Source organism: Tasmannia lanceolata, unplaced genomic scaffold (genome assembly GCF_043159265.1).
Source record: "Tasmannia lanceolata isolate RefF3 unplaced genomic scaffold, GAP_Taslan_0.1 ptg000005l, whole genome shotgun sequence".
Lineage (NCBI taxonomy): Eukaryota > Viridiplantae > Streptophyta > Magnoliopsida > Canellales > Winteraceae > Tasmannia > Tasmannia lanceolata.
In genome coordinates, this window is record NW_027518682.1 from 9575923 (window position 1) to 9603845 (window position 27923).

Genomic DNA, 27923 nt, shown 5'->3' on the forward strand with positions numbered 1-27923 from the left:
TCCTATTAAATGAATCATGCTTCTAACCCATCAATATTTGATAGAGAAGCACTACTGGCCTATGCAGCACGGACCCACGCACCGGATTCACCTTCTTCTAGCCTTTATAGCTTTTTATAATGCATTTTCAAGAATTAGATGTTATTTTAAAAAATGTCCTTTTATTTATGTTATTTTCTCTATTTATTACCGTTTGAATTTAATTCTGTAATGGGTGACAATTTAGGAAGCCAATGCTTTGTGTCTACTTTTGTGAATAGGGCTGAAATTATCTTTAAAATTGATTTTTAGTCATGTGCATTGCACAGGTTCTCCAACTATTACATATTAATTCTCATAATACACCGCACGATCTCCCACTTCTCGCCACGATCTCGATACGTGGATTACACTTCATTAAATGAGCTACGACATTCGGGGCAACATGCCGTGATAACGCCGTTAAGTGGTGTCGGCTAGAGACGTTAGAGTTAACGGAAGACTGTTCCGCGTCAGTTGCGGGGTGTCCAATGGAACCGTCAGAGAAAACGACAGAACTCGTTTGAATCGGCCTAGTTGACTTTTTCTTTTTATTTCTTTGGCGGGAACTCGAGCTCTTTCCCGCCATAACAGCCTCTGGGGAGAGAGAGGAAAATAGTAATATCTTATATCTACTAACTGCTTCTATTGGGGTGGGTGCCACGTTGGCGGATTGAGAGGCTGACGTGTCACACGGATTGGGCGGATGAATGGCTCTTGTAGTGTTGAAAGGACGTTCGAAGAGAGAGAGAGAGAGAGTAAAGCTTTCCACGTGGCCAACAGCTCGGAAGTGGAACCCACGACGCTTTGCGTCTAAAGCGAGGGAAATGAGGCGCCTTGCTTTTGGCCTTTCGGCTTCTTTTTTTTGAGTTTTGAATAAGCTGAGAATAAAGAGAGAATTTTGGCGCGACAATTCAAACTCTCTGAGTTTGGAAGAAAAAACTTAAAATGATTGAATACTGATAGATGTAATGTAATACGGTGAGACGCTTAAAGACGCGTCAAGATTGCTAAGCTTGCGTGGGCCCAATGATGAAGCCAGACTCTAGCTTTATATATAGAACGAGGAACGACGGCTTTAAAAAATGGGGTCCACCCTTGATTGATGCAGACCGTCCATCTGATAGGACTTTCCTTCCATCGCCAATGGCACAACAACACGCAACTCGGGCAATAGCTAATAACATGTACTTTTGGTGGTTGAATGTGATTGCTTACCCGTACATATATTTTCACCATCCAATTCAGTGAAAAAGAATATAATATAATTAGGGAAATGTTATCGGCACTACTGTATTTTGATGAGGGCACTCCTCACTGTATTAAAAGTATAGTATGGCCAGCACCATACGATGATCCAAACCGTCCATTAGATGGACCACAACCTAATTAGGTTGTGCCCCAAAATTTACGAGGAATTGCTAGCGTCCATCCAAACTGTCCATTAGATGTTGTCATAACTTGGGAAACTATAAAAAACCTTTGTTTTAACGGAATTGCGGGCCATACCGTACTTTTAATAAAGTGAGGAGTGCCCTCATCAAAATGCAGTAGTGCTGATAACATTTCCCTATAATTAATACGATGTTAAGGTTCTTCAATTGGTGAAATATTTGGGTAACTAGAAATCCAACATCGGCCCTGTCAGATGAAAGGTGTAGATTAACCAACGGTGGGCCCTCAGAGCTCATCGTATTACAATAAAGGGTCCCACCACACCAAAGAGCTCCTCTATTTTTCTCATATGTTTTTTAGGGGTGCGAGTAGGGGTGGCAATGGTTCGGTTTCGGTTCGGTTTGACCCCCAAACCGAACCAAACCGAAATTTGAATCGGTTTGGTTTTACCAAACCGAACCGAACCGAAACTGAATTTTCGGTTCGGTTCCGCCAATTTTGCCACCATTTACACATAATAATTGCAAATATTCGGTTTCGGTTCGGTTTGATACCCAAACCGAACCGAACCGAAATTTGAATCGGTTTGGTTTAACCAAACCGAAACCGAATTTTCGGTTCGGTTTCGGTTTGGTTCCGGTTCGGTTCGGCCAATTTTGCCACCCCTAGGTGCGAGTGGACAAAGATGATCCAAACGATAATGGACAAGATTTAGGAACCTACAACTGAAATCGAGCTGCGTCCATTCAATCCATATCTTAAGGTCCAAAATTATTTTAGATTGTAACCGAGGCATGGCCAGTAAATCCAATCGAGCATCTTAGATCTGAATGGTTGGATGCTAATATTATAAAAACCTCCAACTCATCAATTTCCTACTTTATCATAATTCCTCTCCCTTAACCTTAAACCCTATTTATAACGTAAGTAGGACCTACAATGCTAATCAAATTCAAATTTTTAGCTCGATTGGAAAATATTTGCTCAATAATTCGGCAATAAAGCATAAATATAAATCTTCCAAAAAGCAAAGTTAAATGGAATAGTTGGGGAGATTGGGTTGTAAACCTTCTTTTGTATTTTTGAAGAAGAAACACATTATTGGGCTTTTTAGCTAAATAGCGTCATCAACGCTCCCTAACAAGCGACCGGTTCAGTGATCCGCAACCGCAAGACCATGGAAGTCGATCCACATGGACTTCCATTCACGTAAATTTCTTTGGTGGGTCCCAGTTACACATAAGTTTTCGCCGATAACTGTTGTTTTCACCGTTTCTTCTTCACTCATCTAAGTGGACCCTGCCCAGTAATTGGCTCAGAGAGTCAGAGGCACAACCATCATCAACCCAAAACCTTGTCAAGGGAAAATGATTTTTCCAATCCTATGAACACTACAATGCTATTCAAATTCAATTTTTCGCTAGATCAGAAAATATTTGCTCAATAATTCGGCAATAAAGCATAAATATAAAGCCTCCAAAAAGCAAAATTAAATGGAATAGTTGGGGAGATTGGGTCTCTATGGCTCTGTTCACTTGTTTTCTAGCTGCAGGAAAAGAACAAAAAAGAAAGGAATCTGACGTGGAAAACTAGAAAAAAAAAGGAAAAGAAACTGTGAGAAAATTCCGTTGTTCACTTGTCCAATAAAGGAAAAGAAAGTACGCAGGCAAAGTCGTTTTCTCAGGACAGTAATTTTCCCATCATTTTGGTGAGAAAATTTAGAGGAAAAGTGCAAGAAAGTTGGTTAGCCACCTGTGTAATTCCGCTTTCCCGAAAAAACAAGTGAACAGCGGAAAATGTCAAATCATGTCCAATCACGGAAAAATTTGACTTACTTTCTTCTAAAGAAGGCAAGTGAACAGAGCCTATTGGAAAAACTTCATTGAATCTAAAAAAAAAGAAGCAAAAGGAATTTTGTTAGGTCCAATCGTATTTGGGTTTTTAGGTAAATAGTGTCATCAACGCTCCCTAACAAGCGACCTGTTCGCAACCGCAAGACCATGGAAGCCGGTCCCACATGATTACAAAAATTTCTTTGGTGGGTCCCAGTTGCACATAAGTCTTGGAGGATAACTGTAGTTTTCTCCGTCTCTTCAGTGGACCCCACCCAAACCTTGTCAAGTGAAAATGATATTTGAATTTATGGCAATTCTAGTTTCAACTTATTTGGGGGGGTGAGGAAACATTCAAAGGTTGCAAATTGTAGAAAAGCTTGAGGGAGGGTGCAAGTCATGCCATTTTCCCAAGACTTGAAAACACCCTCCTCCTCTCTGACCATTCCGTCCCCCTAAATTGCGTAAATAACCAAATTCATATCGAAATCCGACAAAAGTAGTTTAGTCAGAGAATGGGAAAAAGCAGTGGTTGAACAGGTGTGGAAATTCAATGCTCTTCTTTCTTCCGTTCAGCAGTAAAAGATATGAAGATCTTAGATAGTGCAGGGCAGTTAAGGAATTTCATCGCCTACCGAGTGTCGTCCCTTCTAGATGTAGAAAGAAGAAGGTCCCTCCACGCATTCCCTATTTTACTTTTCCCATGTTTCGGACGACACCACCACCCAACTTCTACGCCTATTTATTTTCTTTTCTCATGTACACACACTACTTTATTGGAGAAAAAGGGTCGTAGGAAGGTTTGAACAGTCACTCTATGTATGATCATATCTTAAAGTCTTAAATAAATCTCTGAACAAACGAGAATAGTCCTGTGGCTCAAGGAACTTGGTACTAAGGTCATCGACGGCACATGTATGTGTGATCCACGCCGTTGAAAATAAAGGTTCTACTTTATTGGTGGGCCATAACGGAACAAATATGATTATTAAACCTTCCCCAATTCTTGATATAATCTACGGACTTCCATAGCCCAAGATGCCTTACGAATTTTGGCCTCCAATGATCTACGATTTGCCCAATCTACAGGCCATGGCCGGCCACTATTAAGGGGCCAAATCTACAGGCTAGTTAGGGCCCAAATTGAATTGGGTCTAGATTTGGGCTACTCTAATTTATTTTTATTTTTTTTTGGCAAACCCACCAATTGACACGCCTAGATCTGATCCAAATCTGGGTCCTATCAGATCAACGGTCCCAATCACAACGTCCATGTTACTCACCCACCTAGGTTTCAATCAACGGTGCAATTTTCAAATATTTCTCTGCTTATTTCAAGTTTCTTTTTCTAGAACACGATGGTTGGGTGTGAATGTGTGATTGATGGGCACCTATTTTTGCCCATAACTTTCTTTGAAAGAAAACAGTGAGGCCTTTACCATAGTACAAATCAAGTTCAATCATATAGTTTGAGACTCAAGCAATCAAACTAACTCTCTAAAGTCTGGGCGATTGTGGCCAATATTGATCCTTGAGCCAGACGTCAAAGGAGGCAACGAATCCATCCACCTTAGATAACACAGTATCTGTTATTTTGTCATTTGATGAGATTGAGACCAGTTGCTTCATAGCAAAGCTACCATTTAAAGGGTAAAAGACTTCACCTCAAAGCTATAATAAACATGTTGAGACGTGAAAGAAATCCAGTGTTAATCATTCATTTTATTACTTATTATTACGGATATATGCGAGGGAGATTCTCTTCTCTTCTCTTCTCTTCTTTAATATCTCAAGGGAAATTCACAATGGTCGACAAGAGGCTGTGCCAAATGGGCGGCTCGCATCAATCAATCTGTGGCCCACATCTAAATGGACGGTCTCAATCACTCTAAATGGATGCGTCTCAATCGAAAATAAATATCATAACACCAAAACTCTTGCGCGGAAAATGAAGTAACAGAGGAAAGGGTGACTGATATATGCACTACTTTTTACATGACCTCTCCCCACTACAGGGTTGGGGCGGAACCACCACTCTATTGTTTTTGGTACTCCCACCCTCACTGTATATCTAGGGTTGTTTGGATGTACGCTAATATTGTAGAAGGAAAACAGATTCCTATCTCTTTACTATTCATTTCCTCTTGGTTTGGAAAATTTACAACCGAGGAAGACTGTTTGTGTGAATAGCAAAATGGCTACCAAACAATACTAGGAAAAGGAAAATGTCCTATTTTCCATATTTCTGGTGCAACTAAACGGAGAGAAAGGGGGAAGTGGTAGATGGAAGAGAAAAGGGTTCCTCACTTGAGAGGAAATGAAAAATAAAATAAAAATTCCTTGGTATCAAAAGAAGCTCCAACTAGTCACACCATTTCAGATAAAATGAAAAATCAGTGATTTGAATCAAAAGAGTCCACTTCACCTTGAAACTCCCTTCCAACACATTTCACAAGTCCCCTTCAAGGCTTCAACCCTCTTAACTCCCCATTTGACTCAATGATGAATAGGAAGCCCCCAAAAGAAGCAGTGCTTGAGTCAGTTTTAATCTTCTATGGCTATTGGTCCCAAGTACAGTCTGCTCTGTTAAGATTAAGATTAGGACCACCGATTGTGAGTTCAAAACCGGTTATTAGACTCAAATTTAAACCTAATTTTGAGTCCAATAATTGGTTTTGGACTCATAATTGATGGCCATAATACTAAATGAACATGGCCTAAAACAAGCTCACATTAATAATTCAAAAGGCACCACCTAGCCCCACTGGACCCAGATTTCCTATTGAGCAACCATCAGCGATAAGTCTAACATGAGGTAATAGGGACGACGACCATAGAATGTATCCCCGTAAGAAGCATTTGAGCAACAGTTTCAATCTTCTACAGCTATTGGACACAGGTACACTAATACAAGCCAACCTTGATATTTCAAGAAACACCATCTAGACAAACTAGATCCAGATTTCCCACTAAACAACCATGAGAGATGAGATTAAGACAAGATTATAGAGCAGATCGTTTTATGGACATTTCGCCCTTTACTATAGTAACTAATGATTGAGCTATTGACATCAAGAATAAACCTACCAGTTGAAAAGCTCCGTTTCTAGAGAAGTCTTTGGGTCTTAGGTTCCTCTTTTCGAACAGTCCATGCCACAACAAAAGACAGGGGCAAAGACAGCAATGCCATCCCCTTCCACAAGATCAAGAAATGATACTAAAAAAAACCCAAGGCACCTCATGTCACATTAGAACGGAGTCCCAAATCTCTCTCATAAACTCACAATGGATAAAAATATGGTTCCCCAATTCATTGACCTCTTTACACAACTCGTATCGACTTGCTAATCAGAATTTCTTTAAAGAATCAAAAGTGTTAATCCTCTCAAAAGCAGTGTCTTATATAGAAGTTGGCACTCACACTTACATGGCAGCAATTCCATCCTTCCACAAGATCAAGAACTGATTCTAGAAAAATCCAAGGCACCTCATGTCACATTAGAACAGAGTCCCAAATCTCTCTCATAAACTCACAATGGATAAAGAATTTTTTTTGAATGGTACAGTGGATAAAGATATTATGGTGCCCCAATCGGTATTTCTTCAAATAACCAAAAGTGTTAATCCTCTCCAAAGCTATGTGCTTCCTGGCATTTCTAACCCAAAACACCAAGTAAACAGAACGATACGAAAAAAGGCCAACAAAGCCTACTCTATTGGACTACGTGCCAAGTGGTGTACGGCGACAAACCAAGGATCTGACCAAGTGAACTAACGAACTAGAGAACATGACCATTCCCCAACAGGGGCAAGTACAAGACCAAGAAGAAACAAAAATCTGCCCCATTTGATATGAAGCCATCCTGGTCAGCAGCATGTAATCAATGAGGAAAAATGGATTAGAGTTTGAGACAATAGAAAAATTTTAGGCATCTACCAACAGGGTACTCTCCTGTTCAATCTTATAAGGCACAACTAGTTCAAGATATAAGAAAGATGCATACCATACCTTCATCTGATATTTAATTGTCAACGGTAATAGCTGCAGTCATGCCCTTATCCATGTGTCCGTCCATCATAGCATGAGCCCTTCTGGAAACCAGCCATTGCCATCACACCCTGACCGACTAAGTCAATTTGCACTGAAAAACAAGAATTCAAATTCAGCATGAAGGAAATAGAAATTTTTTGAGAAAAAAAGAGAAATCTAGCCTGCTTACCTTACGGCAACATCGGAGCTGGCTAATTTGTTTACTACTTATAATAAAATAAAGCAGATAAATAAATTTTAGACTCTGTTGAACTGATCACAAAATTCAATAAAGAAATCTAGCCTGCTTACCTTACTGGCAACAAATAAATGGAGTTAAGATTTGAAAACTACAAAAGTTTTACAGAACAGCTTACTGAGCAGCTGGTTTAAAAACAATGATAAAAGTAGCCCTTGAGCTTACTGTTAAGAACATTTAGATCTGCCACAAGAGAAGTTACTTCCAAGCATCTGTAAATCCAAAGTCAGTTTTGGTAATAATAGAATTCTGTTATCTTTCAGATCCACAATGCACTTCACCTGCATGTGTTCTACTGTATATACTAGAAACTAAATTGAGAACTTAGTGGGTCCCCCCTGACTTCTAACTCCACAAGCTCTCTACAAATTGTTTCCCTCAATCTGATACATGAGAATTGAAAAAAGCAAGGATATATTGAGTTGATGATATTTTTGTGCCTCTTTGATTTTCTTTAGTTCAAGTTTCAAACTGATGTTCTACTTAGGACTTTGTTAATCAGATTCTCATGTCATCTGATTTTCTTCCTGGGAGAACAACTTTCTCGTGGAGTTTCACAAGTTTCTGATCCAAGAGTAGACAAAAGCTAGAAACAACAATGAACAAGTACACAAGCTAGAAACAACTACAAACATAAATTGTAGACAGTTTCTTAAATAAATATATACATTTTGGCCACGTTTGGCAACCATGAAAATTATTCCATGGAATATTTGTGGGCCTAATTGTGGCAGACGGGATGAGAAGGGCAGAGAGGGAGAGAATTGAGTGGGTTAGAGTAGCAATAGCATAAAAAAACCCTAAAAACCAGTGAAAAGAAAATACCTAATTAGAATTGTGTTAGAATATGTCTAGTAGGGCCATTATTGTCATTGTACTTCTCTTATTATATAAATACATCAGTGAGGGGGAGCCATGCCCTAACTCACTTTTCTCCAATTCATCTCCTCTCCAACATGGTATTAGATCCCTGGACACCATCGTCGCCCTCCTCACCATTCTCCACCCAAAGCCAAATCCATCTACCGCCCCAACCCATCTTCTCCCCATCTACAGAAACCCATCCCCAACCCGTAACCCCAAACCCATCACCATCCCCTTACCCCCTCCCCTCCTACGCCCAACCCGTAACCCCAAACCCATCACTAACCGCTTACGGCACCATCCCCTTACCCCCTCCCCTCCCGTACCAACCTACGGAAACCCATCCCCACTTTTTTTCCCGTAACCATTCCCCCCCGCGGTACGTAACTACGCCCTCCCCTCCTGTACGTAACTACCCACCCCCAACCTTCCGTAATACCCCACGACACCCCACCCCACTTCCGTAATACCCCAGCTCTCCTCTTCCTTCCGTAACCCCACTTCTGAAACCATCCTCCCTCTGCACGTAACTACGCCCTCCACCTTCCCCCGCCCTCTTTTGTTCTAAGAATCTTTTATTCTCTGCAACCTTAACCTATCCCCACTCCCTTCACTGCCACAGAAGGCTTCCCTCCACCCCCTCCACCTTCCACGCTCCTCTTCTGTTCCAAAAATCTTTTATCTTCTTGAACCTTAACCCTAGTCTTTCCAATGTACTGAGCTATTTCCGTTGTTATTTGATTCTTCCTTCGCAGCTTCGCCTCATCTTCTTCATGGCTTCAGTATCTCTCATGTTCTTCGTCTGCGAAGCCGCGATATGACTGATTGTTTCATTTAGTTGGTTTCTCCATCTTGTAGTTCATTCTCTGAAGGCGATTGTTGCGGCATTTTCTAGTTATTTGTTGTTGTTATGGAACCACCTGTCATTGTGGATCCCTCTCTAGGCATGACCACTGAAGTCTGCACCCAGCCCACCACTTCGGCTAGCTCTCCTTCTCCTAACTTGGCACCTGTGGAGGGTTCTTACATGGCCAAGCTTGATGGAACCAACTACCTCTCATGGAAAGTTGCGGTTGGGACATATCTTCTTGGACGGGGCAGAGTCAATTTCCTTCGTCAGGATCCCCCCTCCCTCCCGCCCAATGATCCTACATATACTCGCTGGGAACAGAAGGACGCATTGATTCAGACTCTCCTTTGGCAGAGCATGACCCCTGCCATTTCCTCTACTATGATTCTCCTCCCGACTGCGAAGGAGATCTGGGATCACACTGCCTTGACGTATTCTGGCGTTGAGAACCTCACGAGTATTTGTGCTACGTATTCCGAGTGGATGCGTCTGCGCGATGGTGACATGTCTCTTGAGGCTCACTATGGCCAGTTTGTGTCTTTGTGTCAGCAGCTTGACACATTCATGCCTCTTACCTCTGATGTTACCGTTCTCCGCTGGCAGCGGGAACATATTCAAGTGGTGCACTATCTTGAGAGCCTGGGCCCTGAGTTTACTCATTTGCATCATCGGATTCTTGGTTCAGGCAACATTCCGTTGCTTAGAGAGGCCTACTCACGTGCACAACAGTGTCTTGGCGTCACGGCCAAGGTTTTAAATTTCGGTTTCGGTACTGATTTCGGACCTCATCGAAATCCGAAATTTTGGTGAAATCTGGATTTCGGTGAGTGAGCGTTAGATGATACATAAGCAGATGGACCAAATTTCTTTCTGCCTAACTGACGTGGTATAAGGATTACCTCGGAGATCACACATTCTAACATCACCTCTAATCGACGACACGGGTGTCAGATTTTACTTATGCATTATAAATATTTAGTTTGTTAAAAGATCCAACCATTTGCAGATTGTACGAGGATCAAAGCCGACAATCACTCTTCTGTAATACAAATCATCAAATTTGACGGTGTCAAATCTTTTCAAACGGGGGGAATAATGGGAACCATCTTAGGCCCATATTTTAATTTTAAGAGTAATAAAAGTTATAGAATACGTGCCCATATTAATTAAGGAGGGGGAGAATTAAAGTGCTTTTGGGGTATCTTTGTCAAAATTATTAAATATAGCAAATTCATATTTGCTAAATATAGTAAATTTGTATTTACTAGAAATATACTTTGAGTTTACTAAAAAATACTTTTCAAAAAAAAAATTTACTTAAGAATAGTAAGTTTACACCTCACCTCAACTCAACTCAACTTAACAAAGCCTTTTGTCCCAAAACTAGTTGGGGTCAATAATGAATCCTTTAGAAAATTTTCATGAAGAAGGTGAAAGAAACTATCCGGCTCAAATTGACTAAGACTAATTCTGACACTAGTTGGGTTCGTCTACATGGATCATTTTCTTCCATTCTCTCCTATCCAAGGTCATGTTCTATGTTATGTTTCTAGCCATCGAGTCTTTCCTCACTGTTTCTACCCAAGTTGTTTTCGGTCTGCCCCTACCTCTTTTTACTCCATCAACTTGGCACGAGCTACTTCTTCTCACTGGAGCATCCAAAGGCCTACGTTGGATATGCCCAAACCATCTTAAGCGGTGCTCTCTCATCTTCTCCTCAATTGGTGCCACCCCCACCATCTTAAGCGGTGCTCTCTCACTGTTTCTATCTAGCCTTGTGTGGCCGCACATCCATCTAAGCATTTGCATCTCTACTACACTCATCTTATGCACATGCTGGCGCAACATTCTGAGCCATATAGCATGGCTGGCCTCAGCTGTCTTATAAAACTTTCCCTTCAACTTGGTAGGTATTTTACGGTCGCACAGAACTCCGGAAGCATGATTCCACTTCAACCAACTTGCTCTTATTCTGTGGTTAACATCCTCTTCAATCTCTCATTTCTTATGTATGATTGAACCAAGTAAGTTCACACCTACTAAATATAATAACTCCTTATCAAAATCAGCCAATGTGGGTCCATGAGCCCACTATTTATTTCAATTTGATTAGGAGTTCTAGTTTGTAGAGAATTTTTAATTAAGTTGTGTTAGGAGTTATAATTTGAGTTGGATTAGACGGCGTTGCCTTAGCGACTAATGGCCTTATCATGCCGAGCGGTTTGATTAGAAGTTCACATTCAAGTTTTTTTTTTTTAACAATAAAATTCAAGTTCAAGTAAGAATATGTGTTCAAGTTTTATTCAAATTAGGAGGTTTATTTTTATTTATAAATGTAAAATGTAATCTCTCTGTGTGGATTTGCAGCTGCTTCTTGTCGCAAGAACAACTCAAAGCCACAGTGGCTGCTAACCCTTCCATCGCTAACCAAGGTTTTAAATTTCGATTTCGGAATGCGTTTCGGTCCCTCACCGAAACCGAAATTTCGGACGAAATCTACCGAGATTAAATAAAGTAATATTTTATCCTGTCCTGAAATTTCGAAGAAATCCCCAAAATTTCGGCTGAAATTTCAGGATAATGTTAACTAATAACTAAAATCCAGATTTTTTTCATTATATTCCTTAAATTTCGACCGGAATTTCAAGGAAAACGAATTTTCGGTCGAAATTTTGTAACATTTCGACTTAACTCAATTCCGGTCCGGTTTCGGTCGAGACCGAAACCTGAGGTCCGAAATTTCGGATTTCGGTCTTGACCACAACCCACCTCTTAGCCAACCTAACCACACCCCCCACCTCTCGACCAAACCCTCTTCTCCCTCAAACATCAGTCCGTTACCCTTTCCTAACCAAAACCCTAACCTCCACATAAACCCTAGCCCTCCAATCCCCCCCCCCCCCCCCATTGACGAAAACCCCCTTACCCAACCCTTTTGCCACAAAAAAAACCACTCTCCTACCCCTTCTTTCCTGCAAACCCAATCTCACTAACCTCTCCACTGCAACTTCTCTCCATCTTCCCTTCCACCCTTTATACCACCTCAAACCGTTTTCCTTCAACTCATGACCACCACACCCTTATCTCCACCAACACCTTTCTTTCCTCTCCTAGCCGCATAAACCCCACCCTCTCCGTATCCTTCCCTCACCAAAACTCCTTCCATCACTCCACCAACACCTTTTCTCCATCAAATCTTCAAGTGAACAATCATGCCATCACCCTCAACGTACTACCACCAATCACCACATCGTATACCCCAGCCCTTCTCCTTCAACCCCTAACCACCATACCCTTCTCTCCACTAACACATTTCTTTCTTCTCACAGCTTCATAACCCTAGCCCTCACCAGAATCCCATCTCTCCACTTTTTTCCCCTTGAACCTTCAGCCGCACAACCCTTCCATTATCCCTCACCTTCCCACCATCAATCGCCTTATCGCATACACTGTAGTCATCCTTCATCAACTTGGTATCAATGCTACATGAAAAATGATATTTCTGTACCCGTCCTGCCTCACGAGCCTAAATCAAAAAGGAAATAAGGGAGAGGGAAGGACGAAGATTACCACAACATCAAAAGCTTAGATAAATAGTAAAGATCATGATTGAGGAAGACAAACCCAATAAGGCCATAGCCCCGTAGGGTCTTGAACAACATAAGGACTTCACAAATGAGGGAGATTTAATGATATGTGATCATACATGAAGGTAGTCTATTAACTCCACAGCGATTGAGGTGTTAAGCACAACCTAAGGATTGCCTTGCTTTCCCCATCTATTATAATGGAGAAAACTCCCTAAAGGTGGTTAGACCTTCCAGAATTCGTGCAATAGTCGGCTATGCTAGCCCACGATGAACAACAAAGTGGTATGGATATTCTACTAGAGCCTAGGCGTAAAGTGCGTTTGAGTAGTAGGTTGGCGGGCTTTGATTCCCCTCTTCTCGGTGAGCGAGAAAGGCACGGCTGGTTTCATCGATGGAGTATATGGGCTCAGGAAGGAACAAGGTTACCTGGAACGCGGCTCGTTCTGGTACGCGGTACGGGAACGAGTACGGGATACGAAGGAAGCCCGGTACGTGGTACGATGAGGGTAGGTTAAGTCAGTTGGCTATTTTAGCTCGCGGGTCGATTTGGAGTGCAAATCTAGGTTGCTCTGGTACTCTATATACATAATTTCATATATTTTTACAAGAATATCATTCTATAGTCCATACTACATACATTTAATGAACAAAACCAAAAACCTCGTGTATGCCATTCATATATATTCAAAATGAAAATTCAAGTTCCTATCTAATCCATAATATATAAAATTTGAAGTGTTCCCTCTATCTATGCATCTCTCCCTTTCACGCGGGTCGTCTGGGTCGCCATTTTTTGTGATTCGGGTCGCAAATGACCCACATTTCGGGTCGGCGACTCCGGATCGTGGGTCGTAGGGTGGGAGGGCGATCCCGGTAACTTTGGGAAGGAACCCTAGCGAGAAGACAAACCCAATAAGTGGCATAGCCTCGCACAGTCACAACATAGGGACTTCACAAATGAGGGAGATTTAATGATATGTGATCATACAAGTAAGGTAGTTTATTAACTCCACAGCGTCAAGATTGAGGTGTTAAGCACTGCCTAATGATTGCCTTGCTTTCCCCATCTATTATATTGGAGAAAACTCCCTAACTCAACTCAACTCAACAAGGCCTTTATCCCAAACTAGTTGGGTTCTTCTACACGGATCATTTTCTTCCATTCTATCATATCTAAGGTCATGTTCTCTGTTATGTTCCTAGCTATCAAGTCTTTTCTCACTGTTTCTACCCAAGTTGTTTTCGGTTTGCCCCTACCTCTTTTTACTCCACCAATTTGGCACGAGTTGCCTCTTCTGGAGAAAACTCCCTAAATGTAGTTAAATTGGATGGAGAGAATGAGATTAAAACCAGAGAAGCCCAAGAGTACTTATGAGATTATAGATCGATTACTTCCAAAAAAACCACGGTGAATCCTCTAACCATGACGGAAGAAACAATTGGAGGGCAAAGTAACTAAAACAGACATCGGAAATCAAATGACAATTTCATACTACCCCCATTCCAAGTTGACTAAACTATAACGTTTTGGGATGCCAAGGCGATCTTCCACTATGGAAGTGTTATGTGCTCCTACATTTAGTGGCTGATTTAAATGTGATACGATTACTTGAGAAAGATGTTATAAGGTATGCACAAACAAATTAAATAAAGAATGTGAAATATATAGAAAATAAAATAATAATAAGTTCAATTAGTCTTTTACAAAAAATATAATAATAAATTTTAGTAGTAGAACTCAACATCTAGTAATTGAAGAAAATGAAGGAATATGTTATTACTAGATTTGGGAATAATAGAAAAATAAAACGGTGTTGAGAAGTACATATAGAATAGGTGATCAGTTGCATTAAATGAACGGTGGAGATGGTGTTGAGAAATACATATAGCATAGGTGATACAGTTGCATGATAAATCAGTAGCATTTGACAAATGAACGGAGAACAAAACAGGAAAAAATAAATAGTAATAACAAAGGGAGCAAGAATTTACATATGGTCATTAATAATCCCACCACACGAAGTGCTTTCATGTTGCAAGTCCATGTCATGTGCAATGAAGGCCATATGTAACAATAAGATGCTGTTCATCTTGCATAAAAAAAACTACAGCAGCAACATTGTCTCCGTGAGGACTAGCATAAGAACATCAAGCACAATTAGTGGTCCGTACTATACAAAATACAGAAGTATAGCAGGGTGGATGTTCATAACTATTGCATTGTAAGCTATCGATAATTGAAACATCTCAAAGTTGAAAATGTAATCAAAGAGAAGTAGAAAATCCAGTATCAAAAAATAAATAAGAAATAAAAAAACTTATCAAAAGAGGATAAATGTTAAAGAGTATCACATTTACATGTAAGAAGAGTCATGCTTGACAAGACCAAAAACCATGGTTAAATAAAGTTGTCAGAACATATCCCGTGAAGAAAAACCCGACAGGGATATTCTTCAAGGAACCACCGCACAGTAGAGATACCCTAAGCATGTGTTGTGGATCCAGACCTTTATGTGTACTCAATTTACAACCCCACTTCCACCTTTGGGAAAGGGACAATGGCATCATATAATTACGTTGGAATGGATAAGATTAAGATAGGTTGAATAATTTACACAATCCCCCCATGACTGAAACCACCATCTCCACAATCAGGGCTGGGATCTAAACTGCAAGGCGGATCATACCACTTGGGATTCTCCGGATAGAAACTGTCTACATGCAACCCAACAAGGTTCCCATCCGACACTATGGATTCGTCATGCCTAATCGGCTTGATTAGCTTTTCATCCTCACATTCAAGAATGCTTTTCTCATCAAAATCACCACATGCATCTTTCAACCACTTATCAGACTTACAGTTACTGCTCATGAGAGCCTTTCTATCGCCACATTCCGCTCTCATCGTGCCCCATGGAACAACACCACCAAGTGAATGTTCAAAAGTGTCCACTTCCTCAATCAACTCAGCGTCCTTACCATCACCATACAATCGATCATGGTGGGGGTTACCCCAATGCCCAAGCTCAGTGTCCACTAATACCTCATCCGAATGCTGATTATCGAGCAACATTTCAACTGGCCTAGACGCATCTTCCCCAACATTCCTAATCCTATTCACGATGTCCGACAATTCTCTCGACAATGAACTCAAAACCCCTTGTGGCATCTTCATAATTCTCCCTTCGATCACCGCTAATTCAACCCTAATCTCTTGTATCTGATGCGAAACAGTACCCTGCGAAATACCCTCATCCTTCCCCAACAAACCAAACCCATCCGTCTCCAAATCCTCATTAATCCCATAAACCATATCCTGATCCATCCCAATCCCCCCTTTATGCCCAACAACCCTATGAATTATCCTCGCATTCCCATCAAGCGGCCCAGGCTCATGCCCAGAATGCACAGCATAAAGCTTAAAAACCGCCATCCCTTCATCTTGATAAACAAACGTCTTATCCTTCTCATTATAATTCGCAATTGGCACAATCGCCCTAATCCGAAACCCACACCCACACCTCTTCGACGCATACGGCTCCCTCTTCAAAATCTTCGATTTCTTCGCCGCAGGCTCCCCAGCCCTATGACAAGCATAATCCTTCACCTCCGCCATAAAAGGCTTATACCTAATATACTTCTGCCTAATACAAAGCACAACCTTATGCTTCGCCGCGAGGTGCTGTAACCGATCCGGAACCTCCTTCGCCGGAACCTCAAAAGACTCCGTATACTCGAACCGCCTCCGTTTAGACCTCTGAACACCAGACCCCGACGCATCGGAACAAACAGGACAAGATGCAACACAAACCCTAATAAAAGATTCAGGAATTCCATAAAATTTAGCCCCCACAGTCCAAACCTGTTTGATCCGATCTACAGTCTCTTTAAGCCCTAAATGTTTTAAATCAGCGTCTCCATGGAATGCCATCACAATGTCCTGCCACTGATTGATGTGGGAAACATATTGATTAGGGTTGTTCTTGAAGAATAAGATCTGATTACCTGATTCATCTATGTGAGCATTTAATTTGTCTTGGATTCTCTTCCAGGCGGTGAGATACGCGGTGTCTTCGTTGCGATCTTTCCAAACGGACCGCCAGGATTTAAGGACGGGGCGAGGGGTGGCGAGGCGGATCTCGTCGGGAGTGGCGAGGCGGCGTTCGAGGATGCATCGGACCATGAGAGAGTGAGAATCAGGGTTGAAAGTGTAGAATTGGGAGGATATGTAGGGGTCGGGGCTAATGTGCGCCTGGGGGTGGAGGTTAGTGGAGGGGTGGAGCCTAGGGGAGGAGGAGGTGGAGTGATCGGAGGAGGAGGGTTTTGGGTCGGAGGAAGAGGATGAGGAGGAGCGGAATACGACGATTTCTGGCATGGGAGGGAGGAATGAAAAGGAGGGTGCGGGTGGAGAGGAGGGGGGTATTTGTTCTTCCATTTGGGTTAGGGTTTTGTTGGCGATCATAAAACTTAAGACTTAAGAGAGAGAGAGAGAGAGAGAGAGAGAGAGAGAGGATTTGATTTCAGAAATAGTTACCAACACGAAGGCTGTTTTTTCTCTGTCACTGGCTAGGGTTTTGGATTTGGGATGGGGAGTCCATCTGTGTATGACTCATCCATAGATACTAGATAAGCATTTTATATTAGGAAAGTGATGTTTGTACCCTCTTTCTTTCTTGGACACTCCCTTGTGGTGTGCAAGGTACTGATAGTCATAGATTGAGATAGGGGGCTGGCCCAGGGAAGACAAGGAGCACAATTTATGACTTTCCTTTTATATTGAATCATTGACTCGTGAGAACGAGTAACTTTTGGGTCGAGGGCACGTGTGGGAAATCGAGACCGTTGATCTTGCAGAGTATCATTAGGTCACTTTGTGGTATTCACATTTCTACCGGAGATTTGCTGAACATTATCGAGGCTTGATGGATATGATACGTCTAACATTGTTGTTTCCAAATCACCCATTTTCACATCCAAACTACACCCATTTGCTTCAATAAAGGCACTCTTCCCTATAGTGGTTTTATTCATTTGGTTTATCAACGGCTGCATAGATGTTGATTCAGACGTGCATAGCATATGTTTTGGCTTTTGTAAAAGGGGTAAATTGCCGATGGGGGACACAAAGAAGCTGGAATTGCCAACTGGGGACACAAATTTGAAAAATTGTTGAAGAGGGATGATAACCCCCTTTTGAGAGTTTGATAACCTCATTTAGAGAGTTGATAACCCCATTTTAGAGACTTGATAACCTCCATTTTGTCCATCTCTAACAATTTTTCAAAAGTGTGTCCCCCGTTAGCAATTTTTGTATTTTGATATCCCCTATTGACAATTTTTGTAGAGAATGTTTGATTATGGTATAAAATAATTTAGATCAGCTTATAGATGGTTAGTGATCAGTAAGGCTTTGAGCTAGGAACATCCTAGCCACGTGTGTTCAAGTTAGAAGCAGGGGTGGAAACGGGGCGGAGGCGGATGTTGCATTCCCCATCCCAGTCCTCACCTCAAGGAAAATTCCCTGTCCTGCCCTGCCCCCGCCCCCGCTTCAGAGATGGTGCCCGCAGGGAAAATTTTAATCCCCGTCCCCGCCCTGCACACTACAGGGAAAAGTGATTTGCATTGTGGAAACAAATCATTTGATATTCATAATTATCCATTAATACCGAGAAGGGGATTTCAAATGATTTCTATACATTTTGGAAACGTGTTTAATGGATTTTATTATTGAAAACATTCTACTATATATATATATATATATATATATATATATATATATATATATATATGCATTGGAGAAATATATTAGGAAAATTTAGGAATACGAAATGAAATTTATTCTATGGTAAGTGCGGCTACTCAAATTAAAAGCGGCAAACCCAAATTTAATAGCGGAAAGTTCAATTTTTATGGAGATTACGGGCCGGGGCAGGCAGATCCCCATTTTTGTGGGTTTAATTGCCGGCCCTAGTTAGAAGGTTATGGGAATGGGTTAAGGATATGTGTGGGCCCGCAAGTGTAAGCCCGATAATGTTAGTAGCCTTAGTTCAGGAACAAGAGTCCGTAATGTACTCTAGGGTTTTCCTTTCAGTTATTATAAAATACTGGATTGGTCCTTGCTCTCACACATAAGATTGTTATTTCTCTCCATTGGAATACACATAAAGCAACATGGAGAGATTAGAAGACTACCCTAGAGTGTTCTTAGTTTGGCAAAGGATCAAAATCATCCCAAGATTGAGAAATCATCATTGCCAAGAGGTTTGGAAGTCATTCCTTGGTAGGTAAAATGGGATCAAAAGCCATATTTGAAGGCGATTACATGGGAAGTTAGGATTTCTCGGCCATTCGAATCTTCTGCCAATGGCAAAGGCCCACCTGATCTTGATCATCCAATCCTAATGCCACATTTAATATGATGTTTGGCTAAAGCACATGGAATCAACCAGACTAACGTCAGCGCTAGTGACTTTTGAAATCGCTAACTAAACATATAATTGTTGAATAAATTTGTGATTACGCAGGATATGTTTTTTCTTTTTAGGAATGATTATTGAAAGGAGGGCATTATTGAATGCAAATTCCATAGATCTGCCCAAAGTTTGAAAATTGGTGGACTATCTCGTCATTTCCAGACCATTTGCCACATATTGGAGGAGTTACGGCCTGAAATCATGCCAATTAAACGATCTTAACCATCTCATGAGGGATGGTCAATAATTTCATTCATCGAATGGATGGGTTCATCTAGCTAACGCATTTTCGACTATGTACCACACAATAAGTCTCTTATAGTCGTATAATTTGTTTTGGAGTTGCACGTCAAAGCAATGATCCCACATCGGAAAAGAAGCGGAGGGCTCATAAATACTAGCACGCCTTCCCCTTCACAGTTAGCTTTTAAGGGTGAGTTCTACCATGGTCTCCAACAAGTGGTATCAGAGTTGGGGCATGGTAACTCCAGTCTACCTTCAAGGACGTAGAAAATCCATCGGGGAAGATCTCTCAGATCTCATGTTGCTCCCACAGAGGGGGGAGATTGTTGGGGTTCCACGCGAAAGAAAAAACCCTGCATCAGGAAAGAGCAAATGATGTGGAGGGCTAATAAGAACTTGGGCACCATCCCCTTAACGGCTAGCTTTTAAGGGTGAGTTCAAGCTGGGTCTCCAACAAGTGGTATCAGAGTCTGGGCATGATCTTTACAAGAAGAAAAGTATATAATTACATACTCCACCTCATCATGTAATTAATAGTACTTCATCCTTCATAATTGATAAAAAAAAGTGATAGTAGTTGGCAAATATGGCTTCTGGCATACACCGAGAGTGTAATATTCGAGTTATACAAATATGATCAGCAAAAGCCACAGTGCATTAATAGAAGTTAGTTTTGCTTAAACGGTTCCACTCATTTGTGTAACTCTTCTTTCAAGGCCCTCTCAATTAAATACAATCTCTCACTCACACCTATTTGAAAAAAAATCAATATTCAAATCATCTATGGCAAGTAAATTAAAGGGAAAAATACAGATAGACCCCCTCAACTATCTGACATTTTCACTCCTAACCCTATATATAGTTTCGAAGTCACCAACGACACCCCCGGAACTTTTTGACACATTTAAGATGACCCCCTCCGTTGACGGTCCGTCACTTTAACCGAAACAGAATGACTCAAACTAACACGGGTTAATATTTTGAGGACAAAAATATCCTCCACATTGGTTTTAAGCCATTTGCAAGGGGATTAGGGTTACACCATTTTCTTCCAAGCTTTTTTCTTCCTAGTTGACAGTTCCTCTTCCTCAATGGCATCAAGTAGCTCTTCTTCAAGACATCCCCCACCACAGACAACGAAACCCTACTCCATGGCTACATCAAACCCCACATTTCAAGATAAAAAACACTGATAAAGGAAAAAAAAAAGCCCCAAAGTATTAGGGTTTATGTGCAAAGCATGATAATGATGTGAATGAAGACAAATAAAACCCCTACATGACTACATCGAGGGTTTGTGCTGATATATAAACTAGGGTTTGAATCAAACCCTAATTTTCAGTTTTCAAGTATGAAAACCCTAATATTTAGTTGGGGGAGATGAGGGCATTATATTCATTTCCTGCTCTCTATCCACTCTGTCATATTAAAAAAAAACCCAACGAAACCTCAGGGGGCGTCGTTGGTGATTTCGAAACTATAGGGTTAGAAGTGAAAATGTCAAATAGTTGACTGGTCTATATGAATTTTTTAGAATAAGAATAAACATTTGTTTTTTCCACTTCCAATTTTAGTTCATCAAAATTTTTTTATTGTAATGCCGCCGTTAATTTTCAAAGTGAAAATGAAGATGTTTTGATAATTCCACAAATTTCAATTTGTTAAACACGTGAGACAGGTCACTTTCAACAACTTTTTGAAAATTTCAGTCATGTTTTTAACTTCTAATCAATTGGATTAGAAATAGGGAGAGTCATAAAGACATGGGCTGAGATAAGCTATAACTGAAAGAAGCTTTAACCAGAATCTGAAGGTTGAGACTTTACTCCATTAAAGTATTTAGAGAGAGATTGTTGAGCTAATGCTTGAAGCTCGTTGTCGCCTGGAATTCGATCGGATTGATTTTGGCAGTTTGTCATCTCCGGCAGTTGTTGCCGCTGTTGATGGTTGAAAACTGGTGAGAGATTTGGCATGTGCACCAAGCTAGAAGAGGTTGGAGGGTTCTCTAGGAAGGGTGTTTGAGTAGGAAGCTCCAAGCTTGAGAGGTGTGTTTGAACATACGCTAACTCTGCCTGTAAGTTTACCACCTGCGATTACAAGAAACAAAACAAACCTTATCAGTTACTTCCAAAGGCAATGGTATAGGGAGAAGAATTAATGTTGTAGTGAGAAGCATTATGAATGGGCCACCAGATGACATCAAACTGATTCAGACCATTCATCTCGAGTAGGGAAGTCAGGGAGATAAGTTGAAAATCATCTCAAACTAAGAATTTTAACATGGTAGCCAATGGTTAAAAAATAAGGAATGGGTCCAAATCATGACAGGCTTGTCCCTTCACTTGCCCTAAAATACACAATGTTGAACAGAAGAAAAAATAATAATAAGGGGAAAAAAATTCAAGGCTGTGAAAAGACGAAGTAAAGAAAGGAAAGCAAATTAAGATTTGGAGTTTTTTTACTGGAAATCAGATAAAAGTATTATTATCTAAAAAAATAAAGGAGAAGAGAAGGAAACATTGTGTATTTGTATAACAAGGAGACCTTATTTCCATGGCACGATATATAATAAGTTAAGAGAGTAAATTAATGAATTAGGTTTTAATTTCTATTCCAGTAAATTTTGACGGAAATTAAAAATAACTGAGCAGATAAATAGAAATAAAAACAGATAATCTCTGTTGAGTTTGACACGGACGTGCAGGTTACTGATCATCCTCCTAAGCGCGCGCATGTTAGCAAACACCATTCATTTCATTTTCTCATCTCTAAAAACTGAAAATAAAAAAAAATAAATAAAAAAAAATGAAGCCAACCTTCTTCTATCCGGCAGCTTGGATGACTTTATCCAGAATAAACCCTTGAGTTTGACCATGTAGTAGTATACATACAATAGAGGAGTGATAAATCGACCCCATATATCTTAAATCGACCCCCATATAGGGTAGTGCTGAGAGAGAGAGAGAGAGAGAGAGAGAGAGAGAGAGAGAGAGAGAGATAGAGATGGGGGCCGATTTATCACTGCCCATACAATAAACCCTATGCCTGTTCTGGACGTGACCAAAAGGATAACAAGCCTGTACAATTTTATTTTTGCAAGAGGGTGCGTGCAGTTGCCATGGCGCACGTTAGAGAGTTGGGGAGTTCAGGGTTTACCTGCTGTTGGAGAGAGAAGATATGGGAAACGCAACCATAGACGGGATCAAGAAGACGCGCGTGGGCTTCGAAACAGATGGTGACGACCGCATCGAGTCGTTTGTGGTCTGGAATGCCGAGGAGGAGCTTGGTGACGTTACTGGCTCCGAACACCTTGTGAACCGCTGCGAAGTGCACTGATCCTTGCTCCGAGTCAAAGTAGGGCGCGAAGATGCACCCTAAAACGCACTTCCGTCTCAAGAACTTGCACGCCCCACATGGCCCACTACCTCCACCTCCACCTCCACTGCTCATCTTCTTTTGTCCTTCTCTCAATCTCTTTTCTCTTTATGACATCGTGCTCATGCCTAGGCTTCTTCTTTCTTCTTCTTCTTCTGATTTTATTTGTGGGCTCGTGGAGAGAGAGAGAGAGAGAGAGAGAGAGAGAGAGAGAGAGAGATTTGTTTGGGTCTTGGTGGTGGGTCTTTCGCCTCCTTTTTCATCTAGTCTTTAAAGCCACGCCAACAGCCACCCTAAAGTCGCTTGCGTGAAGCAAACTTGCGATAGCCTGTAGCAACTCCCAACCGCCGCGAGCTCTCCCATGTGCCAACCACACGTAGGAAAACATATAATAAGTCCCCCCCCCCCTCTCTCTCTCTCACACGCACACACACATTTATTAGGTTTTGATTTTATGGGAGCTGAGAATCGCAACGCTTTATTTTGATATTGGCAGCGCTTTTTTTATTTGAAAATTTTCTTGGTAGCCTGTGACTGTTTATTACAAAACGTTTTAATGGGGACCTTGGAAGGTTGAGTGTTGTGATTCTTATTTTAGAAAAGAAATGGATATTTTAGTTTACCAGATAGTGGAGCTGAGAGCCATTATCTCATATGTCACACTTTTAAACGTCCATGCATAATTGGAGTGTAATGATGTAAATGGCATTATGGTAGCACGGTCTCAACATATAAGCTACATATTGTCCCCAAAGAAAGGATGACTTTGCCAAAAACAACTCGAACACCAAACAATGCTCTACGTTTTTTGAGACAAACTACGATTAGTAAAAAGTGGTCCCTCTCTCTTACTACTACTACTACCACTTCCACTACCAGTGCCATTACTACTCCTAAATGCTGCTATGTTTATGTTGCTACCAAAACGATTACTATCCATCTCTCTTTCTCTGTCCACTGTGGTGTTAGAGCGATAATAGTTAGGATACTATTTTTACATTGAGGTTGCATCACACGGGTATTTATAGTTAAAGTTATCCAGTACTTGGTTACAGGTGTACGGTAGTAGCTGACTAGATGGTAGGTTGTAATTTCAGAGAGGGAGAAAGAGAGAGAGAGAGAGAGAATTTTCGTCAAAGGCGAGGTCACTTGATGGGGATGGCTCCTACCCGTTTCCAGAGGGTACTTCTATCATCCTCCTCTTCTCCCCTGTTTAGGATTTCAGTTTTGTTAGTACTTTTAAAAAAAGTGATTTCAATCAGTTTATTAATGAACTGAAAAACAGAAAAAATATACAATAATTATGGATGGTTAAATGCATCGATGAAATAAATTTCCTTGAGGGAGGATGAATATAAATATTACTACAGATAAATCATTTATACTGGAGGGATGCTAAACTGAAGATAATAAATCAAGATAATGTAGTATATGATAGTTGATAAGGGTATCAGTGGATCCACTTCGGGTCGGGTCCACTGATGACTTAGTCATGCTCAATTCAAATACCTTATTGGTCTGATCGGATTTGAAGTTGTTACGGTCCTAAGTGGGGGCCCGCCTAGGTATGGGACAGGTTTAAAGGGCCTTGCCTAACACGTTCCATCAGCTCTGGAGCTTTTGGCGTATCGGTAAGGTGCCTAACATTTGGTATCAGAGTAGTCACCGCGTCCCATGTTCGAGTCATGGAAGGGGTGACCTGTGGAGAGGACTACCTGGAAAGGGCTACCTAGTAAAAAAAAAGCTAGAGTGAAAGCTGCCAGAGTGAAGTTGCCACAGAGTGGGTCGTCGCAGAAGGGGCGACTTGTGGAGAGGGCTACCTGGAAAAAAAGGTCAGAGTGAAAGCCGTTACAGAGTGGGCCGTCGAGGACGGTGGATTCAGAAGCGTGGTGGTATGTTAAGGTCCTAAGTGGGGCCTGCCTAGGTATGGGACTGGGTGTGACCAAGCCTGGTATGGGACAAGTTTAAAGGGCCTTGCCTAACGTGTTCCATCAGCTCTGGAGCTTTTGGCGTATTGGTAAGGTACCTAACAAGAGTGTTCTTTGGATCCTACTTCTGTATCCCGGTCATGATCCATTTCAGGTTGGACCGTCCACAGCAATGTCCTAGTAGGTTCTGCTTACAATGCACATAGTTAAAATAGCAACAGTTTGAAACATATATGCATATGGCTTATTCTTGCTAAGATACCCCTAAAATAATACTTAAAGTTATAAAAAATATGTAGGGTATTTTCATAAAATAGTATAATAAAACTGGATTCAGTACTGTCCCATAAGTGTTTATTAATTGTCTGGATCTACTTAGAAATAATTAAGGAACCTAGATTGGGATCTAGAAATGATATGTGCCCATGGATCCTAGTAATGTGTTTAGATCCTGTCCATTTAGGTTCATATTTAATTTGGATGTTCCATCGGACTGTCTGGGTCCATTTGCGCCCTAGTTTGGAGAAATGTTGTCCCAAAGCACCCAAAAAGCTAATTGCATGGATGTGGCCTACGACCCTGACAAGTGAAACATTGTTTCAGCATCATGCGTTAGCTAGTTAAATGGCTTAGAAGTTCTGATGCATCGAAATAGCATTACCATACATTTATCTGGGTTATGCTTAAAATAAATAATTCACACACTAGCCAGTTAATTAGAAGCCTCTCTTAAATAAATTTCCAAACACAACATATGATATCTGCACCCACTTTTATTGAGAATGGCACTCCACACTCCATCGTACGCATTTATAGTTAGAAATTAAACCTTGGTACGGTTATTTTCTCAATTTCTCATAAAGTTATCAACAACAAATAAAAAAGGACAAACATGCAGAAAGTCACTTTTACAGTCAATGATAAACAGTAATTATTGAATCCCATAAAGAAACATAGGCTGCTGTGTATGTGAGAGATCAAGACAGTTGATCTTGCAGAATAGTAAGAGTGAACCCACACGATCTTGGTCCCACTCCGAAGACCACATATGTAAGATAAAGCAGGTAAAAAACAATGGTTTAGATTTGGTTGAACCCTGATTTAGACTTAATCATGCCTGATATATGCATCGAGGGCCTAGAACCATCCCGTTAGAGTGATGCTGAGACCACCATGCAGAGGGATTGTAAAAGAAAAGACAAGGTGAGTTGGTCTCATTAGCAAAGCACGGTAGTCTCTCATTTTACCCCCAAAAAAGAAAGAAATTTCTTTACGTAAATTATCTGGACACTGGAATCCGGTGGGTTAAAAAGTTCGGTCTTTTGTGCGGTCAATTAGTCAAACATACTGACTAGCACGCAGATCCATGCCACAACTGTTTATCGCATGCGCTTACCGTCCTCCCTACGCTCCTTCTCTGGCACGTGGCTACTATGAAGTCAGCTTTTGTGTCCCCACCAGCCGTGCGTTTCAAAAAACGTCCTAAGCACGTGAGAACAGTCTTTCGTACGTCTCAATCGGAAAACTTCAAAAAAAAAAAAAAAAAACTCACCCTCTAACTTTTGTCTCTTCTTCAGAATAATTCAGAGTTCATATTTCAGAGAGCGAGAGGTGAGCTGTAACACTGTTGAAAATGGAGAGTCCGACAAGGCCGCGCCGTCCGGATTCTGTCGGGTCCGGTCCGGTCCGGGAGAAGAAAAAGCAAATCCAACGTACCAAAAACGAAGCAGAAAGCTCTGAAATTCAAACTCCACAACCCCTGTTCCCCTTTATTTTAGTGGGAGCTTTTCAGGATTGTGTTTCAGAAGGATAATTGATTTCTGTATTATTTCTAGTGGAGTATTTCCAAAATTCTTGATGTAGTGGCACCTAGTCATTTATTCTAAATATGCTTTGTAAAAGGATATGCGACGTGATATTGATGTATAGATCTCAAGTGATACTTGTTAATAACTTCTTGGTGGTTTGTGATAATTTGGGAAAAGAAAGATAATCACAATAAATGAGCTGCTCTTGTATAAGGTATTGTAATGTTGCAAGAGAATCCACTGTTTCAACTCCCGCAACAGTGTATTCCATCGCCCCCCCCCCCCCCACTCTTCACAATTCACCCCACATGGTTGTGTCGGGTGAACAACAGCCGCTTCGTCATAGGGCTAACTGGTCACACTTCGGTCAAGTATCCTAAAAAAGACTAGTCAGAGCCAAAAATAATATTGAATGAATGACCATAGGAATTGATGCATCACTGAACCCGATTGAATTGGTTGGTACTCAAAAAGTAAGAAAAAAAGTGAACAGAAGAAGTAATAGGAAGGCATTGAAGGCAAAGTTTCCACTGATGGTGTACTTAATTAGGGTAAGCGACTATACTTTAATTTGAACTCCAATAATCAGTTTTGGAAAATCCAAAGCTAACAGGGCTTAATTGTTCAATTACTATCATAGGCAAATGAAACAAGAAGAGCTAATGATCCCCGCTCAACAGGCAAAAGGATTGTGCAATCAATGGTATTGTTAGACACTTTAACGGGCATAGAGGTCTATATAGGAGCTGTAAGTGTGGAATTTGAGGATTTCCCCAATTTCTACACATTAATTTAGTAAAGGGCCGTGAGCCATCATTCATTGGGGTTCCATGTGAAAGCAAAGATCCCAAATGGGAAGAATGAATGGATGTGGATGGGCTTAAAAGGGAATGTGCACCCTACCCTTAATGGCTAGCTTTTAAGGGCGACTTCTACTCAGGTCCCAAAACCATTTTCCCCATTTTCTACACATGCATTAATGACCAAAACGTCACCTAGCTATTTCCTCTTGTCCCTAAGGACCCTCTACTTCGCATAGGAAATAGCAACACTTCCTCTCATCGATCATCTTATGTCTACTATTTATTTAATTTACTACCACCTACTACATATATAACGATAAAAATGCTAAAAAGAAGTGCTGTTGTTAGGATATTTCTTAACAGCTACTTTTTTTGGGCCCCACATGTGCTGTGCGGACATGGATATTGCTCTATTGTTTGTTGTTCTGACTGCCGAGCATAAGTCTGGCCCTTTG

The 27923-nt window shown here is 41.0% G+C and overlaps 3 protein-coding genes across 6 annotated transcripts; 1 reads left to right on the top strand and 2 right to left on the bottom strand.

Annotated features, from left to right (window-relative positions):
- Positions 1–6488: 6488 nt before the first annotated feature.
- LOC143877412 (uncharacterized) lies at positions 6489–17446 on the bottom strand. Of its 4 annotated transcripts, none has more exons than XM_077379451.1 (4): positions 15197–17446; positions 14831–14972; positions 7255–7387; positions 6489–7108 (listed from the first exon to the last, which is right to left on the bottom strand). In XM_077379451.1, exon 1 carries the CDS (start codon positions 17298–17300, stop codon positions 15450–15452), a length of 1851 nt encoding a protein of 616 aa, XP_077235566.1. In that variant the 5' UTR covers positions 17301–17446; the 3' UTR covers positions 6489–7108; positions 7255–7387; positions 14831–14972; positions 15197–15449. The 4 variants fall into 4 exon arrangements, with proteins under 4 accessions (XP_077235566.1, XP_077235565.1, XP_077235567.1 ...); XM_077379450.1 differs by having other exon boundaries at positions 15191–17446; XM_077379452.1 differs by lacking the exon at positions 14831–14972 and having other exon boundaries at positions 15191–17446.
- On the top strand, positions 9309–10058 carry LOC143876342 (uncharacterized). Its single transcript, XM_077378060.1, has one exon. It carries the CDS (start codon positions 9309–9311, stop codon positions 10056–10058), a length of 750 nt encoding a protein of 249 aa, XP_077234175.1.
- Positions 17447–21270: 3824 nt separating the features above from the next.
- On the bottom strand, positions 21271–23095 carry LOC143877413 (LOB domain-containing protein 19-like). The gene is made up of 2 exons (XM_077379453.1): positions 22711–23095; positions 21271–21641 (listed from the first exon to the last, which is right to left on the bottom strand). Exons 1-2 carry the CDS (start codon positions 23002–23004, stop codon positions 21351–21353), a joined length of 585 nt encoding a protein of 194 aa, XP_077235568.1. The 5' UTR covers positions 23005–23095; the 3' UTR covers positions 21271–21350.
- Between the last annotated feature and the right edge of the window lie 4828 nt (positions 23096–27923).

Bases quoted from the DNA above. Each gene is read 5' to 3' on its own strand.
- LOC143876342 (XM_077378060.1), top strand. From the start codon at position 9,309: ATGGAACCACCTGTCATTGTGGATCCCTCTCTAGGCATGACCACTGAA.
- LOC143877412 (XM_077379451.1), bottom strand. From the start codon at position 17,300: ATGATCGCCAACAAAACCCTAACCCAAATGGAAGAACAAATACCCCCC.
- LOC143877413 (XM_077379453.1), bottom strand. From the start codon at position 23,004: ATGAGCAGTGGAGGTGGAGGTGGAGGTAGTGGGCCATGTGGGGCGTGC. The intron at 21,642-22,710 runs GTAAACCCTGAA...TTGTAATCGCAG, and splicing joins TCTTCTCTCTCCAACAGCAG to GTGGTAAACTTACAGGCAGA.